We start from the raw sequence: 16,594 nt of genomic DNA, 5'->3' as shown, positions 1-16,594 counted from the left end.
TGGAAAATGATTTAGGGAGGCAAGAGGTTGTCTCTGTTGTACAATTTTCAGTGCAAAGTCAAACATTAAATGTCATTTACACTAGCACAAGGACTAGAAAAATCAAAGCTCGTGCTGACGAATCGTTTATTAAAAAAAACGTGAAACATTGACAGCTCGTTACGGCAGAAATACACAGATAGTTATTTTAACTAGGTAGTTTCGGGCCGTACTTCACAGAGAGCAAATCCAGGGTATCCCCACTAAGATTCCTTTCTCTGGCCAAGGTCCGGCTAAGGGTTTATAGAAAAATTATTCCTCACTAGGCACTCTCAGCCCTTCAGACTAAGGTGAAGTGTAGAATTAGTCCAGGATCTGCTGCAGTCCTCCTTGAGGGATATTGCATTTAACTTGTGGTCTAATAGGATTTTTTCTTTCTTCATGGTTTCTCAATTCTGTGATCTGATCTATTAAGTCCAGTGACGTTACGTGATGTTGACTACAGCTGAGATCTGACTTGTCCCTGTCTGTTTTCCCATGACGTAATGGTGGGCACTAAGATTTAATAGTCGCTGCTGAGTCCTTAGAGGCTGGTGCGCGGTGACCAGAATTACTGCTCACTTTTTAGCCACGAATCGAATCGCTATGTAAATGAAACAAAAACAAACATCGTGCCAGGGAATCAAACGCAAAGCAGTGTGGGACCGCTCAGAGAATACAGAAACACCTGTGGAATTGTCAAACCACGCTTATTAATTTTTGAAGTTGGCTGCTGTGGAATTTTCTAGTTTTTCTTGCACTCCAGTGACTGGAATCAGTAAACTGGGATTTAGAAACAGGCAGCAATGTACCAGTGATGGGTTTCTTGTATAATGCATCTGACAGACTTAATCAAGACTCCAGACTGTTAATTTGTATAGTTCTTAAGCCCGTGCTGAATGAATGTGTCAATAACAATGATTTTGTTAACCAATTAATAGTAGTTTCTGTATGACTGAACAACTGTCTAAAACTTCCATTGAGATATACCATATGTATGTACATATATAAATATAAAAGTTACGATTTCTTGTGGGGTAACAGTATTTTGTCTAACTTGGTGGACAAATGATTGAATCTGGGGATCTGCTAAAAGGGTGGTGATGTTTTGCCAATTCCCTAAACCTCCCAGTGCCTTTCCTTCCAAACAAGGACAGTTTAACTTTGTAAGGGACAGAAAGGCACATCGCCACCTCCTGCAGTTTAGAAATGAAATGAATGTGTAGCTGCTGTTGCAATGAATGGCATTTTGAAGACAATAAATATTATAACTGCATGTTTTCTAGACACTGTGTAAGAGTGCAAATCCGCAGTGGCGGGAAGAGTTTGACTTTCACTACTTCTCTGACAGGATGGGCATTTTGGACATTGAAGTCTGGGGAAAGGACAGCAGAAAGCACGAAGAGCGCCTGGGCACGTGAGTCTGCTCTCCTTTCTCAGTGGTGGGAGCCGCGCGAGGGGCGTTCGGCGCGTGGCTGCTCTTTCTCTTGTTGGGCTTAGAGTCAAACCTCATGCCCACCCACCCTCCCCCCCACCCCCCGCACCAGGGAGCCAGAAGCCAGCTGGACCCTAACTTGGGGAAAGTTGTTTTATCTCTTCTTTTAAATTAGTGAATGCCATGTAGTATTGATTAAAACAGAAGAAAATAGTACATGTCAGGAATTCTGCAAAGAAAGATAACACGCTATGTCAGGGTTTTGGGGAACTAGTTGTCTATATTTCCTATGTACTCCATAATTTTGCTTTCGCTAGTTAGTGAACTGCTCTATCATTTAGTAAAAACAGGTTGCTAGGTGTCCGAACATGGTGGAAAATGTTCTTGATGACCTTTGTGGCAAACTGTAATGAAATCTCTTGAGGACAGATCTCTTATTGCTTTATTTTGGGCCCTCCCGACTTAATTGATTCATCCCTGACTAACAATACTGAGTATCATTGGGACGGCAGTAACAGCGCAGTGACGTGCGATTGTGCCTCCATGGGGTCTGACTTGTACTGAGCGCAGAGGAAATGCTGGTGGAAACATCATCAACTCTGACCTTCCCAACAGCCTGTGAGTCAGCGGCGCAGTCCTCGCTTTACGGATGGCGGCGCGGGCCGGGGGGCGGGGGGCGCCACGTAGGACCCGGCCGACGCAGGCCCTGTGCTTCAGAGCAGCGAGTGTTAACATCAGGATTCCTCGTCTCCAAACTCAAGTTCTTGCCACCAATTTGCTGCCTATCGTTCATCTCCTCTACATATAAGTTGTCTACAAATCACTTTTTAAATAATTTTCTTTTCAATTACAGTTGACATGCAATGTCCTGTTAGTTTCAGAGGTACAACATAGTGATTAAACATCTACATAAGTTACAAAGTGCTCATCCTGATAGGTCTAGTACCTTTCTGTATTGGTTCACAGATCTTAAATGCAGAAAATAAGCGTTTAAAGGGCTTTCAAGAAATGTTTGTCATCTTTGTCAAACCAAGTTCTCTGGAATGCTGATTTCAGGGAGAGGCCTTGGGGTCATCCTTTGGAGATGGAAGGGGTCCCCTGAGATTCTCCCCTGGGGCCAGAGCATCTGGGCTTCCATGGGAAAGACGAGTTTTATTGCTGAAAACTAAAGATCAAAAACCACTCATCTAGTGTAAGCTCTTCATTTTACAGACAAGGAAATAGAGACCTAGGGAAGCGAAATGCTTTTCCATCAGGAAAGAATATAGAGGCAGAAATGGGTTGTGCCCCCAACTAACCCAATACCTCATGCAGGGCTTTTTTAATGTAAAATACTTAGCACAGTGTCTGGCGCCCAGACTCTCAGCACTTGCCTGCATCACTCCCCTCCCCTCCGTAGCTCGGCCTGAGGCAGGTCCCCCTACACTCTGCGGTGCTAGCAGGAGATCTAAGGGTGGTCCAGCATTTCACAGCTATTGCTGGCCCGATTTCTGGCCTGGTCTCCTTCCCCCTCCTCCACGTACTCAGGGTAACTGAGACACCTCCGACACTTCTCAGTACCTATGACACTTTTCACCACTGGGACGTACCAGGACCCTGCCAACACCCATCAGTAGGAGGATCAGAGACTGTTTTGCTAGCCCATGGAGTAAGGACAAGTTACCTCAACGTGCAGACGCAGGGAACTCTGTGTTCCGAAGTGGCATCTGAATGGTGGGAATCTGGGCCTCCGGTGATGAATGGCCTGCATGTTATTTTCGTAGGCACAAGGAAGAATGCCTTGCCACTTCGCATGTCCTTGTGCTGTCATGTTTTTTTTATTCCCCCCCACATAATAGGAAATGGTTTTCCCAATGAGTGCAAAGTTGCCTCACAGCCGCAAAAACTAATTTAAGATGTCCCGTTCATGCCTCGTTTTGTCATTTGGGAATTTATTTATTCTTTTAGCTATTTCCTGTTTGTAACTTAGAGGTATACCTGCCCTAGCGGCCATTCTGTCCTTTCTCTTCATGGATTTTAGAGCTTTTTTTGGTATCCTTTTCCTTTTTCCTCTCCTGCGGTACAAAAGATAACAAAAGTTATCTCTTGGGAGCTGGTTATTCAGCATTACCCTGCAGCGAACTTCCAGGTGGGGTGAAACCCAGCTGAAAATATAAACCGATTCCCCCAGTTAGGGAGAGATTGTGCTCGTGTGTGTATACCACGGACCTCTTCCTTACCGTTTCCTTCTTATTGTGAAATTTTCACTTTTTTTCCCCTCATTTTCTCTGTTGTTGTAATTCTAAGTCTCAGTGACTTGGTCTCCCCACTGTTGGAAATGTGTTTTTGCATTAGGGGTCCCTTTGACAGTGTGAGTGGGACCTAAGTGTCTTCTAAGGCTTCTCTGTCCCACACTTTGTTTTTGATTTTAGTAATTTAAAGCTCTAATGGCCTCTCTGAGGAAATTCATGTCAGTGAGGCCTCCCCTTGTAGGCAGTTTGGCACGAAGGAAGGAACACCAGCTTTTGAGCTGGACATCCTGAGCTTGTTGGTCGCCATAGCGTTCGTAGCTAGGTGACCTTGGGCAGTGACCTTGCTTGTGGAATCTGGTTCCCTATCTGTGTCGTGGGGCCACTGGCCAAGTGCAGGGTCATCGTGACGACCAGCCACAATGTTTACCGGATACGTAGGTCTTTTGGAGCCCTGAAATGGTAGATGTTACTATTACTATTAATCTTGAGATTTTTCTGCATGGCAACTATACTTGCTGCATTTGCAACCAAAATTATGCGATTTAAGTGCATGACCTGTGATGAGTAAGATTCAGCAGATTTTTGTTTTTGTTCCAATACAGTATAGATGTTTTTAATTTCTTTTATAGAAGCGAGCAGTGCATTTCTCCAAGGACCCGGTGGCATGGCCACTTGTTGACTGAGAGACGGAATGGTGTGAATTAATCTGTATGGTACTGGGGTTTGGAGCTGTGCGTAGAAAGCTGGAGTGCTGATCGGGTGTGTGAAGAGAAGTCACGTTGGCACTGGTGGGTGGCTAGCTTGGTGACAATGGAAACATGGATCTGCCTGTCACCCAGCCTCCTCTGGGCTCTCCTGAGTCATGGGGGGCTTTCCGAAACCCTGCTGTGTCATGGTGCACCTGCCACGTGACCCGCAGGTGACTGAGGGGGGGTCTGCGCTCGTCGCGGGTGAGATGAAGGTGCTTGGGAAGTTCCCCCTGAAACCAGATTTATTCATAGGCAGAGAAAAAAAAAGGAAGAAAGAAAGACAGTCTTTGATCCTAGCGTCCATCAGTGGTCCAGAGAGCGTGAAGTTTTAGGGGGAGTAACATCTAAAGCTAAGTTTAACCTGCTTCAACTTTTAAACAAAATGGCAAGAATGTAAATTACCAACTCTCCCATTGTAAACTGTTCCATTTCAAAAAATCACATCATTTTCTTAATGCATATTTTACATATCAAGGTGACTCTAGAGATTAACTTGTTATAGAATCTTCTACACTTCATTTAGCCTGGAAAGTTTAAGAATGAGAATGCTTAAGCCCCATTCTGGTCTGGCTGCCTCCGAGCCGGTGTCCTCAGCCCCGCAGGGTGACTTAGAGACCCTGGCCCTCTGTGCCAGTTTATTAGTGACTCCGATGCCGCGGAGAATTAGGGCTGGAATATTTCTCTGGACAAATTGCATCCCATGTCGTCGATCTGCTTTTACAGCCATGCTTGACACATTCACCGTTTTCTTCCTGTTCACCCCCTTCCTTAGCCTCTGAGATTTACAGCTTTTAAAACTATAGCACTCTTTTCTGCCCCTTGCATTTAAGTTAAAAGCTGACCAGTCTGTAATATAAAACATAGAATTATGGTAATGAATAAGAGGTTAAAAGCTATCATGGCGAGGGAAACTTGAGCAGGTTGGGCTGACTGATATGGTAAAATTATGTGTTGAATTAAAACATTAAAATGCTGGGGGATTAATGGAGAAAGACACACACAGGAGGTCAGAAACAATGCTATATCAGCACATTAACTGCCTGTTGGCGACAGAGGATAGCTTTAATATATGCCTGTTGCAGAAGGGAAAAAAAAAAGTAATTTAGCCTTGTTTTCTTCAGGTGAATAGAATCGTGGAATTTTCAGTCTGGGAGGAGCCTAGTGAAAAATATGTCTTTCCATTGCTTTCTTATATAGGGGAGGAAGTAAAGACTGCCAGAGATTTCCCTGGTTAAAAAGCAACACGGACTTTATAATTTGGATGTTTTGACTCTGAGTTTTGTTACACCACTGGAATTTATTTTATTGCTTGTTCATCTTGTTCCACAAATAGAGAGCCCATTGCGGGTCAGACAACTTGCAAAGTGCTCAGGGTTGGGTAGCACATGACATGGGTGTGGATCCTGTCATGGATCCTTTTGGGCTGCACAGGTAAGCATGCAGTGGCTCGGCGGTGGGAAGAGCTGACCTTTTGGAAGAAAGAGGTTTAAGCTGATAGGAGGTCATTAGCTCAGCAAGGAGATGGGAGAAGAACTTTCCAGAAAGAAACGTGGGACAACATGGGCAAAGGCCTAGCGAGGAGGGGCACACATTGTAAGACACGCGGAAGGGATGGGAAGGGTGGGTGGCGTCCCTAGACAAGACTGGAGAAGGCAGGAGTGAGGTCTCAGGACCACTGGCTTCTGTCTCCTGCAGGTGAGCTGTGACCGCTCCTCTCTAGGCACAAACTCACTGGTGACTCCGCTATTTTTTTTTCGCTCCGTAATGTAAAGCTTGTTATTATAGTGGAGCTGTCATTGACTAAAGATGCTAAGATCTGACTTTGGAACAAGAGTTTCTTGGTCACTTAAGGACCAGTGTTTAGCACCTTCTGAATGACCGTCAAACGTGGTCATCACACTTGCATTGTGAACTCACATGCGACGCCCCGGAGCAGACCTAATTTGCCAATGCTAATTAATCACAGTTTTTACGTTGATGCTCTGAGCACGTGTTTTCCAGATCCATCTTTCAGGTAGAAAAGCAATGTTGTAAGTTTTATTGCTTTATCATGTTTTGTTTACATACACATTTGGATACGTTGGTCAGAATTTCTTGGGCCATGGGGAGTTAAAAGATATTTTTAAAAAATTATTCTTAGGTCAATATCTCTGATACCTTTATCATTATGTTTGTTCTATCAGCAACCAATCTTGTAAATATTTAAAATACTTTCAGTGGTTATAATTCAGCACAGCTAAATTATTAGCATTTTTCTGGGGACGGCATCAGCAAACTAGGGCCCACGGGCCACATCCAGATGGCTCCCTGTTTTGTGAATAAAGTTTTATTGGAAAACAGCAGTCATTCATTTGTTTGTGTTGTCTATTACTGCTTTCATGCTACATGCAGAGGGTTGAGTAGTTGCAGCAAAGACCAGGGTGCTGAGACCCATCAATTTAATTTGCTCCTTCAAGTCACTAAGAAATTAAAGCACGTATTTGGCTGAAATCACTCATTAGTTAACTGAGGCTGTAAATTCCATTCAGTTTGTGATGAAACCTCCAATCTGTCATATATAGGGCTCTTTTATCTGTAAAATAAGCAGGGCTCAGATGTTTTCTCTTCATTATCTGAATAATCTTTAAGGCAGGTACAAAGTCTCCCAGTGGATGGAAATAACTGAAAGTTCATGAAAATGTGTAATTTCTGAGAAGAAACTCAGATTTGCTTTGCATTTTGTCTGGGGCATGATTTAGCATTTGTTTAAAATAAGAAACTGCTCTGTTCAAGTAAGTTGTGGCTTTAAACAATCACTAGGAGAGTTGGCAAAGTTATTGTAAATATGCTAATATGGCCCACAGTCTTTTTAGGTGACTTTTTAGGATTAATGTCATGTCCATCTTGAATTATTTACAAAAATTTCTATTATTGCCTCATTATGCATCATTTTGACTTGCATACATTAGTTGCTCTCTGAGCTTTTATTTCTAAGTAACTTTTGATTGTTAAAACCCAACAAAACCACCACCATAATAAAATGGTAGGCTTAGGACATAAATAAATTTCCATTATTACTGATATTAAAGTGAATGTGCCATAAATAAGTTATTGCTAATTTGGGGGAAAGAGAGTGATCACTAGAGAAAATTCTCACAATTTGGATTCTTCATTTTTCCATAAGAAAGAGTTTTATTAAATGAAAGCATCTGTGAAAACGTAAAATAATGTTCAGCCAAGTATTCCTGCCAGGTGTACTACTGCTGTATTAGTTAAGAATTTGTGGGTACTTAGTTTTGTAGAAATGGTAAAGTTAAAGAAGTTGAACTTCCTTTCCAAGCAAAATTAATTCTCCACTTACATGCTTGCTTATTAAATAAAAATAGTTTGTAACCCCCTTTTTCACAATAGTAACTTTAAGTAAGTTCCAGAAAAAAAAATTGTTATGATTCAAATCATAGAGAATTATGTAAAAAGACATACCTTTTTGTAATGAGTCTTCAGTAGAAATACATGATAAATTTATTACATGTAGAAACTCTAATTGCCACATCTTCTCATAACCAGAATCACTTGTGTTAATTAAAAATTACCCACATATATTTAATTTTATACATACATGTCAGTATTCAAATATTTTTTTTATTCTCTAGTAAAAAAATGATATAGACTTTCACTACTACTGATATTTTTCCTTTTAATTGGAAAAGGATTATAAACTTACTTTCAAATTTATTAAACTGGACTTTTTGCATCTCCATGTGGCTCAAAATTGGCATTGCTTTATAATCTATTGGTAAGTTTACTATTTCTGATTATCTTGCATGTGTACAAAGTCCACTGAAAATTTAGGGTAAGAATCCATCCTTGTCATACATTATGAGAAGGGATAGGGTGTTCATCCTTTTATAAAGTTGTAAATATTATCTGATTTAATAACTTTGGAGGGCAAGGGAGAATTACACACACACACACCCCGCCCCCCACCCCTTTTATGCATGAACAAAGCAGGTGTGGTCCAGGCAAATCCAGAGTTTTCAGTGTTAAGGCAAATAAGTACTTAGCACCTCAGCCCCCCTTTTTGGTGTTTGCTTCTGTATTTAAATGTGTTTGAGGTTTTCAACATCCCTGGAACATTGGCTGTTAAGAGGCGGAAAACATACAATTTATAGCAGATGGGGACAGCCTTTCCTAGCAGTGCCGCCAAAGTGGGATCCATCAACAGCACTTCATGCTCCATTTGTCCAAAAAGAAATCCACCCGGGGAAACCCAATGGAATGGGGCCTATTAGGAAAACACCTTAACATGTTTCTTTAAATAAAAACTCACCAGTTGGCATTAGTCTGGAAGAAAATGGTTTTTTCATTAACCCTCTCCCACCTTCATTTCTCTTGTCTTTTCTAATTTTTTTTTTTTTTACCTTTATTCTCTTTGCTGGAAAAAGGCACAGTGCAGAGAAACCATATAGAGCCATAATGCTTAAACCTGGAAACTTTTTTCTCCCTAATTCTTTAAAGTTAGAGTTGTTAATTAATTTTTTATTAATTTTTTGGCAGAGAAAAGGAGGGAGGGGAAAGTGGATGGGGGGGAAAGAGAGAGAGAGAGAGGGACAGAGAAAGAGAAACACTGATTTTTTGGTCTGCTTATTGCTGCATTCATTGGTTGATTCTTCTACGTGTCCTGACCAGGGATCAAACCCGCAACCTTGGCCTCTGTGGACAGTGCTCTGACCAACTGAGCTACCTGGCCAGGGCTTCTTCCTAATTCTCGATCTCATTGTCTTTCAACAGTGCTTATTTGTCAAGGCTCTGACTCTGCTTTTTATTTGCAAATTCATTTTTTTAACCTCTTCTCCATTATAGAATGTGTTAGGCTGGGAGTACTATGAGCCAGGGAGCCCCTGCAACCGTCTCTGCCCAATAAACCCGTGCCCAGTGTGGTTCGGGGGTGAGAAATAAACGTGGGTGCTTTGGAGGATCCGAAGTGGCCGTGGGTGAATCACTTTTCTTTCTCTGATGTCTCCTTTCACAGCTGCAAGGTGGATATCGCGGCTCTGCCACTCAAGCAGTCGAACTGCTTGGAGCTGCCTCTGGACAGCTGCCTAGGCGCTCTCCTAATGCTGATCACGCTCACGCCCAGTGTGGGAGTCTCTGTCTCAGACCTGTGTGTGTGCCCCTTGGCGGACCCCAGCGAGAGAAAGCAGATGGACCAGCGCTATGTGAGTGCTTTGCCTTGGGACACTGTCCCCACTCCCCCCCGCCACTTTTAAGTTGCGCCAAGGTCTGTGAATTGAGAAACTGCGTAAAAAGCGATTTTTGTCCGAAGTTTCAGGGTATGTCTCATAAAACAAGATGTGAGATCTAGAGGTTAAGGCATCCGTGAGAAGGTAGAAGCAGATTAGCGTTTACCTTCTTGCTATTTTACAAGCCAACAAAAAGCATTTCGCCTTTGTAGTTTTAGGTACTTTTTGGAGAAAACGGAAGTTCTCCAGGAGGCCAACTGTTGTTTAGCATGCCTGCATATGTGAATAGAAATTTTAATGGAAGTTCACAAAAGGAGTTGTTTTTAAACCATTCATGTTTGTTATAGATGCTTTTCCAGAACCTTTTAGGTTCAAGGGAGAAAGTGCTTGTGTCTTTATAAAGCAAAGCTGGGCCCTTGATAGGCAGAGATGACGGTGGTCCTATCCCACTCGGGATAATATTGGCAGGTGCGATTTTTGTCTGAGTAATGCGATGTGCTTAAAAGTCCACTCAGCACTTTTAAATCAAATGCCTTTGTCCACCTCACTTATTTTTTTCTACTCTGGCTTTCTAGGTGTCTTTATTTGCATTCCGTTTTTATCACATCTTCTGTGCAGATCAATATGTTTATTTTATTGCCACACATGAAAGACATGCTTTAGGAACGTGGCATAAAAATGAAGCAAAGATGAATCTTTATTTAATGGGAATATTATTCTCAGCATAAACTGTAGTGCCTCCAAAGCTTTCACTGGGCAGGTGTATTGATTGAGAAATTCTTTATCTTCAGGAGTACGGAACCTAGCCAGACATCTTATTGTTAACACAAATTCTACATGTGAAGTTCGCATACTCCAAAGATGTTTCGGCAGAATCCACTGTTCATACTTTTCTGATGGCTTTAGTTAAGCAAATGAAAAGTTGATGGAGAGAAATGAACCTTCTCTCCACATTTTCCAATGGATAAATTGGAAATTTTACCAAGTTCACTAGGGGTGTCATATATTTGTAAAGTGACACTAGAAAAGATCATGGTGACTGCTCTCAATAATGCCTCGGGATTTGCAGAGAACTATTTGAAAAGGGATTTGAAAAGACTAATCAAAATAGAAATATCAAGTGTTTTTCAGGTAGCAAGCTGGCCAGCATGTTAAGAGGGAAACACTATATTACAAGACCCAAGTTTCAGATCCCTGGATTTGTTTTGTAGGTTGTAAGGATAGACAATCTTTAAAGACTTTTCCACCTCTAAATTATTTTTAAGTAAATTATTACTTAAGTAATTATTATTAAGTGAAAAAATATTTTACTTAAAATGTTTTCATTTAAACTTAAATGAAATTTAGTTTTTTTGTTGTGGTTGTTATTTTTTAGGTTGAAAATACAGAGCAGAAACAACTTGTCAAAAGTTCTTAAGAATGGTGCATATTAGGTTAAGCAAATCTTAATGATCCTGAAACTTTTATTATTTTGCCCCGAAATGCCTCAGTAATAAGGATTTTTCTATCTTTTCTTAAATCCCCAGGGTCTGCTTATCACAGGCTTTTAGTTATTTAATGATGGCAGAAAAGCTGTATCCAAAGTGTCATCTTTTTTAGTGCATGTGTTTTGAAAGCATGTGTTCTAAACAGAGTTTATCTGCTTATATCTCTAGTATGTCAGTTTTTGAAGGATACAAAATACATAGATATCTAAAGATTGCTATACATGCGTAAGAGTTAGTAGATATATTGAATATATATTTACTAATTCAATATGTTAGTAGATATACAGGGTGGGGCAAAAGTAGGTTTACAGTTCATAGTGAAAATAATACAATAACTAATAAATAGTAGTAAAGGAATTAACTGTTTTGCGTACTGACAACTGTAAACCTACTTTGCCCCACCCTGTATTGAAGCTTTGGCTCATGCAAACTAAACATTAAAATAAATGTAAGTACAGGGTGATACTTGATGCTCAGTCTCCAATTTAATGAGCTAGCTCAAGCATGGACCAGAAAATTCACTCTTATTTCCATCCCTACTCTCTTTCCAGTGCTAATAAGTATCTACAGAGGGTCCAAGTTCAGTCCTCTGGTATCCATAAAGTTTGCACAAACTAGGTCAGAATAATGGTGCCTTTCTGGGTGATTTAAAAGTTTCATTAAAGTGAAAGAAGGGGAAAAGGAGAATGAATGTGGTTCCACACATATTTTCCCGGTGGGATGTCTGTGCTTTCACCAGGGGGCGATGCTAAAAGTTGATTGTATGTGTTTGTAATGTGTTCATTTTGAAGCTGTAGTTAATTAATTCTCAGTCACTTTTAATCTGGTTGTCGTCAAAACCTAACTGTCCTATTGACTGATATGATGCATTTCGCGACGTTTCTAAGCATTACATGAGAAAGGTGATGACCGGTCCTGAATGTTCTTCCTCTAGGACTTCATGTCATTAAGTGGTATATTAGAAAGATGTCTTTATTTGTGGTCCATGTTTCTCCCCCTCAGAGCTTACAGAACTCCCTGAGAGACATGAAGGACATCGGCATTTTACAAGTGAAGGTTTTAAAGGCAGTAGACCTCTTAGCTGCAGACTTCTCAGGTATAAAACATCTCATTCATTTTTTTTATTTGTATTTATCTCCCTCTTTGACGTGATGTATGGCAAAGCAAAATGTTTTAATAAGGAGATGCATGTACACAGCAATCATACTCTACCGAATGGAGCAGCTATTTTCAACCTTTTTGGTCTCATGATACGCATAGCTAATCACTAAAATTCTGCAGCACACCAAAAAATATGTTATATTTTTGCCAGTGTGACAAAAAAATAGGTATAATTTTGATTGATTTACCTACGGTTTTTGCTCCCAAGTGACTTTTTAAAAAATTAGACACCTATACTTATGTGTGAGGGTTTCTGGTATGAAGAATCAACCAATCAGACACAATCTTATTATGTGTATAAAACGGCATCAACTGCAAAGCAGTCCCATGGCCAAGATTTTGGGTCACTGTTACAGAGAATTGCCGCCAAATCAGCTTCCAGACTCAGCCTTTACAGCTGACACTGTTTTCTATGAAGTTTCTCTTGGCGCCTCACTAACTTGGACTTTTATTTTTTATCTTTTATTTCTTTAATTGTCGTTCAATTGCAGTTGTCCTTATAGACACTGGCTAGAGTATTCATGCTTTGTGCTGAATTATGCTTGACTGTAAGGAGAGAAATTGGGATTTTCCAATGTCTGATTGGCAGGGGACTCTCCTCTCATTGCCAACCCCCCCCCCCCCCCCCGACCTGCCCCCTGCCCGGTACCAACTAACAGCTTAGACACCTACATCACAGGTGTTTTTTACCAAGTAAATTGATGAATACAAGGACTATTATACAGCATGGTTATGTTGACATGGCATTGTGTGGTTATTTTTTTATCTCATATTTTTAGAATGCAATGTTCTCTCTTCCTCCAGCAGACACAATTACACTGAATTTGTGTAACCTCTGAACTTTTGATACTGGGTCTGAGGAGGTTCAAACTTTGGAGAACAGAAATTTAATTTTAAGCCCTTTACATTACAAAAATGATGGAAAATTTAATTTTAAGAAAAAAGTTCTCCCTCTCCCTCAGAAAGTAAAACTATGGGGAAGGCAGAGACAAATGTATTTGGAAAAGTAAATAAATTAATTAAAAAAAAAAGAAAGTAAAACTATGGAAATTACTATTCAGTAATCCCCAAATAAGATGCTCTTGATCTTGAAGAACTACCCAGTGAGAAATCCAAAAAATTTTTTTGGCCAATTACAAATGTACAATTTCTCGGGGTTGTAGATAAAACACTGAAATGATTACTATTGTCATTAATTAGCTGAAAATGTTTATAATATATTGATTTATGAAAACACTTAATTCAAACATTTCTCATGTCCCTTTGGTGTTAGTAATTTTGTCATCACTAGAACATATTTAGAGTTATCTTCCAGTTTTACAGAGCAAACTATTTTTACTTCCATCTATGTAGATACAGTACTTTGTAAACCTACCATTGTTGATATCTCATGATATTTTGTCTCAAGTCTATTATCTATCTAGCCTGTTAATAAATTGAAGGTTCTGGTCGATCCCTATCTCATTAAGGAGGACCCACCCATTTCTGCTAGCCAAATCAGCCCCCTCCTAAACCTTGCTTAAAATTTACCTCCATGGTGAATTCTTTGTGGACTTGAACCAACCAAATTTAATTTCCTTGAACCTGAGTTTCCTTTCCTTGCATCAACATTCCTTACCGTCAAGAGGATTAAATGAGAACCCGCATACAGCGTGGTTTCCTGCACAGAGTGGAAGGATCATGGCTCCCTCCAGCCAACACCCGTCCCCAGGACCCAGGAATGTCCCTGCGGACGGCACTCCTCACAGGGACATGCATATGTTGGGTTTTCCTGCATTGGGCCCCTTCAATAAAATATACGGCTGGATATGGAACAGAAACACACAGATGTGGAATGTAAGAGATATAAGGAAATATACAGACAGCGATCAAACACTCAGTCTACTGGCAGGGAACATGAGGGAAGTTTTCATGGAAAAGGTGACATTTGCTACAAAAGCAGAGATTATTATGAGAGTTCCATAAAGGTAATGACCTGGTGGCGTGTGTCCATCAGGGCCTGGTCCAGTGCCAGGCGCAGAGTGCACGCTTAATAAATACCGGCCAGATGAACGCTATGACCTCTAAAATGCACTTATTACTTGTCATTCAACTTCTGTAACTCATATAAAGGTAAAATTATTTAAATGAGAAGCCTCTATTTGCCGTTCAAGGAATGTAAATGGATTTTAAAGTGGTGTCGGAAGTAGCAAAAGCTATTGAGCGCAAGGTGCTAAAACACCGTGAAACTCAATCGCCAACGGTGTGAGTGTGAAGGTGACATGGCTTCCGGAAGTAGAAGAGGTCATCGAGATGTTTTACCTGCCCAGATAGGTGGAGCAAAGAGGCAAAGTCCAGACCCACGCGTGTCTATGTCAGTTCGCCTGGGGGTGTTTGCTTGGTACCACTGGGGAACTTTCGGGCATTCCATTTATTTGGGAAATCATTGCTAGCCCAAGTAAAAATATTTGTTGTTTAAATTTTATGGAAATGCCCTATATATTTGGAGCCTTTTCAGGGAAAGAAATCAATTCATAAAATATCTATAAAGTACTCCGTAAATGCCTAAATGTCTTTGCTCCTCCTCCCCCCTCTCTGGCTGTTTATTCTGTGATATTAATAAATGCGGCATTTTAATGAGCTTTGACGGAATCATCTTCAGAGACTTGGTGCTGGGTGTTCCGTGGAGACATGTAGCTGAAGTTCACAGTTTCTGGAAGGACGTCTGTTCCTCATTAGCTGGGACAGCTGAGTGCGCAGGGGGCCACCGCTCGCGGCCACCTGTGGCTATGCACCACCGCCCCACTGCGGAGTAACCACAGGGCTTTCATTAAAATTGTCAGACGGTTTCCCTGGAGCAAGCGCTGATGAAACGTCACGTTGGTGTCTCAAGAGGAGCAGCGCTGACGCCTACTAACAGTCCCTGACAAACAGTTAAGGAGCTGTTGCAGCTTGGGCTGAGGAATCCGGCGGCGTCCACCTGAGCATCAAGCTGAGAGCATGCGCCCTCATACTCACGGCCGTTGAAGAGACAGCATGTTCTTTAACCCCGGCAGGTTCTGCCCCACCCCGTGCCCTACAAATCAGTCCCAGAGTAAAGTGGCCTTTATGGAAACACCACTTTTGGAGATGCGTTTTGGTGTCGTTTGGATTTGGGCTGTCTAACATCCGAAACCCGCTTTTAGGATGGGGCGGTGCCCATGGTATGTTTTGGAGCAAGACTCAGAGCCCACTTTCATGCATGGAAGCTAAAAAGCCAGCCCTCCCTTTCCTAGCCCTGGCAGCCACGGCGTGGGTCCCGGGCTAGGCAGCAGCAATCAGATACTTCCTCTGAGGCCTTGACACCTCCTCAAGTGAGGCGGAAGCAGAAGCGGAGAATCCATATTGGAGGCGGCCATTCTCAGTGTCTGGGGACAGGCTTGCCAATGGGGACTGTTTTCCTGGGAAGCAGAGGCCACACCAGACATTTCCTGGTGTGAGATACTGACTGGGATTCTTGTGCCTGTGTCTTCCTGAGTATTCCTTGGTTTCTGGTGCTTTCTCAAGCCAGATTTGGCAATGTTTGCAATGATTCTGAGAGCCATTTACTATTATTTTAATAAATGCATTTTCTTGCTGCTTTTACCCAGGGGCCATTTTTATTGTTTGTAACTGACAACTTGAACTCATTCATTTATGGCCGTGGCTTGACCACTGGCTACTGATCCTAACATTGACTTAAAAGCTCTGGCCAGGCCTCTACGTGTCCAGGCTTCTAGTCAGTTGTATGGAATCTCCTGCTTCATACTGACCCTTAGCCATGCATCTGCTCTTCTTCTCTCTTTCTTTCTCTCTTTTTTAAAAAAAAATGTAATCTTCATGCAGCCTCCTGCGCATTCCAGTCTCTCTCTTGATGTGCAGTATCTTCTGGTTATTAAGGGAATTAGATGTCAGTTCAGTGACCTGAATGGTAGGCCAGCAGGTCAAGAGGCCTGAGCACTCTCTGCATTAGGCCCTGGCCTGGGTTTCCACGGCCATTTGTTGGAAGAGTGTCTGTCCTTATGCCCCCAATTAATTTCGTACACGCTGCTTTGTAAGTTGCCAGCGTGCTGCAATGGCACGCAATGTGTTCACGTCGTATGGACGTTACAGAGCCATTTATTCTTTCCCTGACAGTTGCAGTTCTAGATCCTCCTGGCAAACCCACCAAAAGGGGAGAGAATTTTTACATGGTAACTTCCTGAGTCCAGTTTTGGGTTTTGGATTTTCTAAGCCCCTTTTATTTTTTCCGTTTTGGAAGCTGTGTGAGATCAGATTACCAAAAAAAAAAAAA

General features: G+C 41.5%; 1 protein-coding gene across 2 annotated transcripts in view; it reads left to right on the top strand.

Moving 5' to 3' along the window:
* The window catches only part of MCTP2 (multiple C2 and transmembrane domain containing 2), a 136,313-nt gene that overhangs the window by 62,959 nt on the left and 56,760 nt on the right, over nucleotides 1–16,594 (top strand). The window contains exons 11-13 of one of the 2 annotated variants that reach the window (XM_054561886.1): nucleotides 1,305–1,435; nucleotides 9,445–9,631; nucleotides 12,145–12,238. In XM_054561886.1, coding sequence (XP_054417861.1) covers nucleotides 1,305–1,435; nucleotides 9,445–9,631; nucleotides 12,145–12,238 — 412 coding nt within the window. The remainder of the gene's footprint in view (nucleotides 1–1,304; nucleotides 1,436–9,444; nucleotides 9,632–12,144; nucleotides 12,239–16,594) is intronic. The other variant, XM_054561887.1, reaches the window with a different exon arrangement.

Source organism: Pteronotus mesoamericanus, unplaced genomic scaffold (genome assembly GCF_021234165.1).
Source record: "Pteronotus mesoamericanus isolate MK-2021 breed Mesoamerican mustached bat unplaced genomic scaffold, CSHL_Meso_final scaffold_582, whole genome shotgun sequence".
NCBI classification, from domain to species: Eukaryota; Metazoa; Chordata; class Mammalia; order Chiroptera; family Mormoopidae; genus Pteronotus; species Pteronotus mesoamericanus.
The sequence above is the reverse complement of the archived record's forward strand: the minus strand, read 5'-3'. Positions and strand labels throughout refer to the sequence as shown.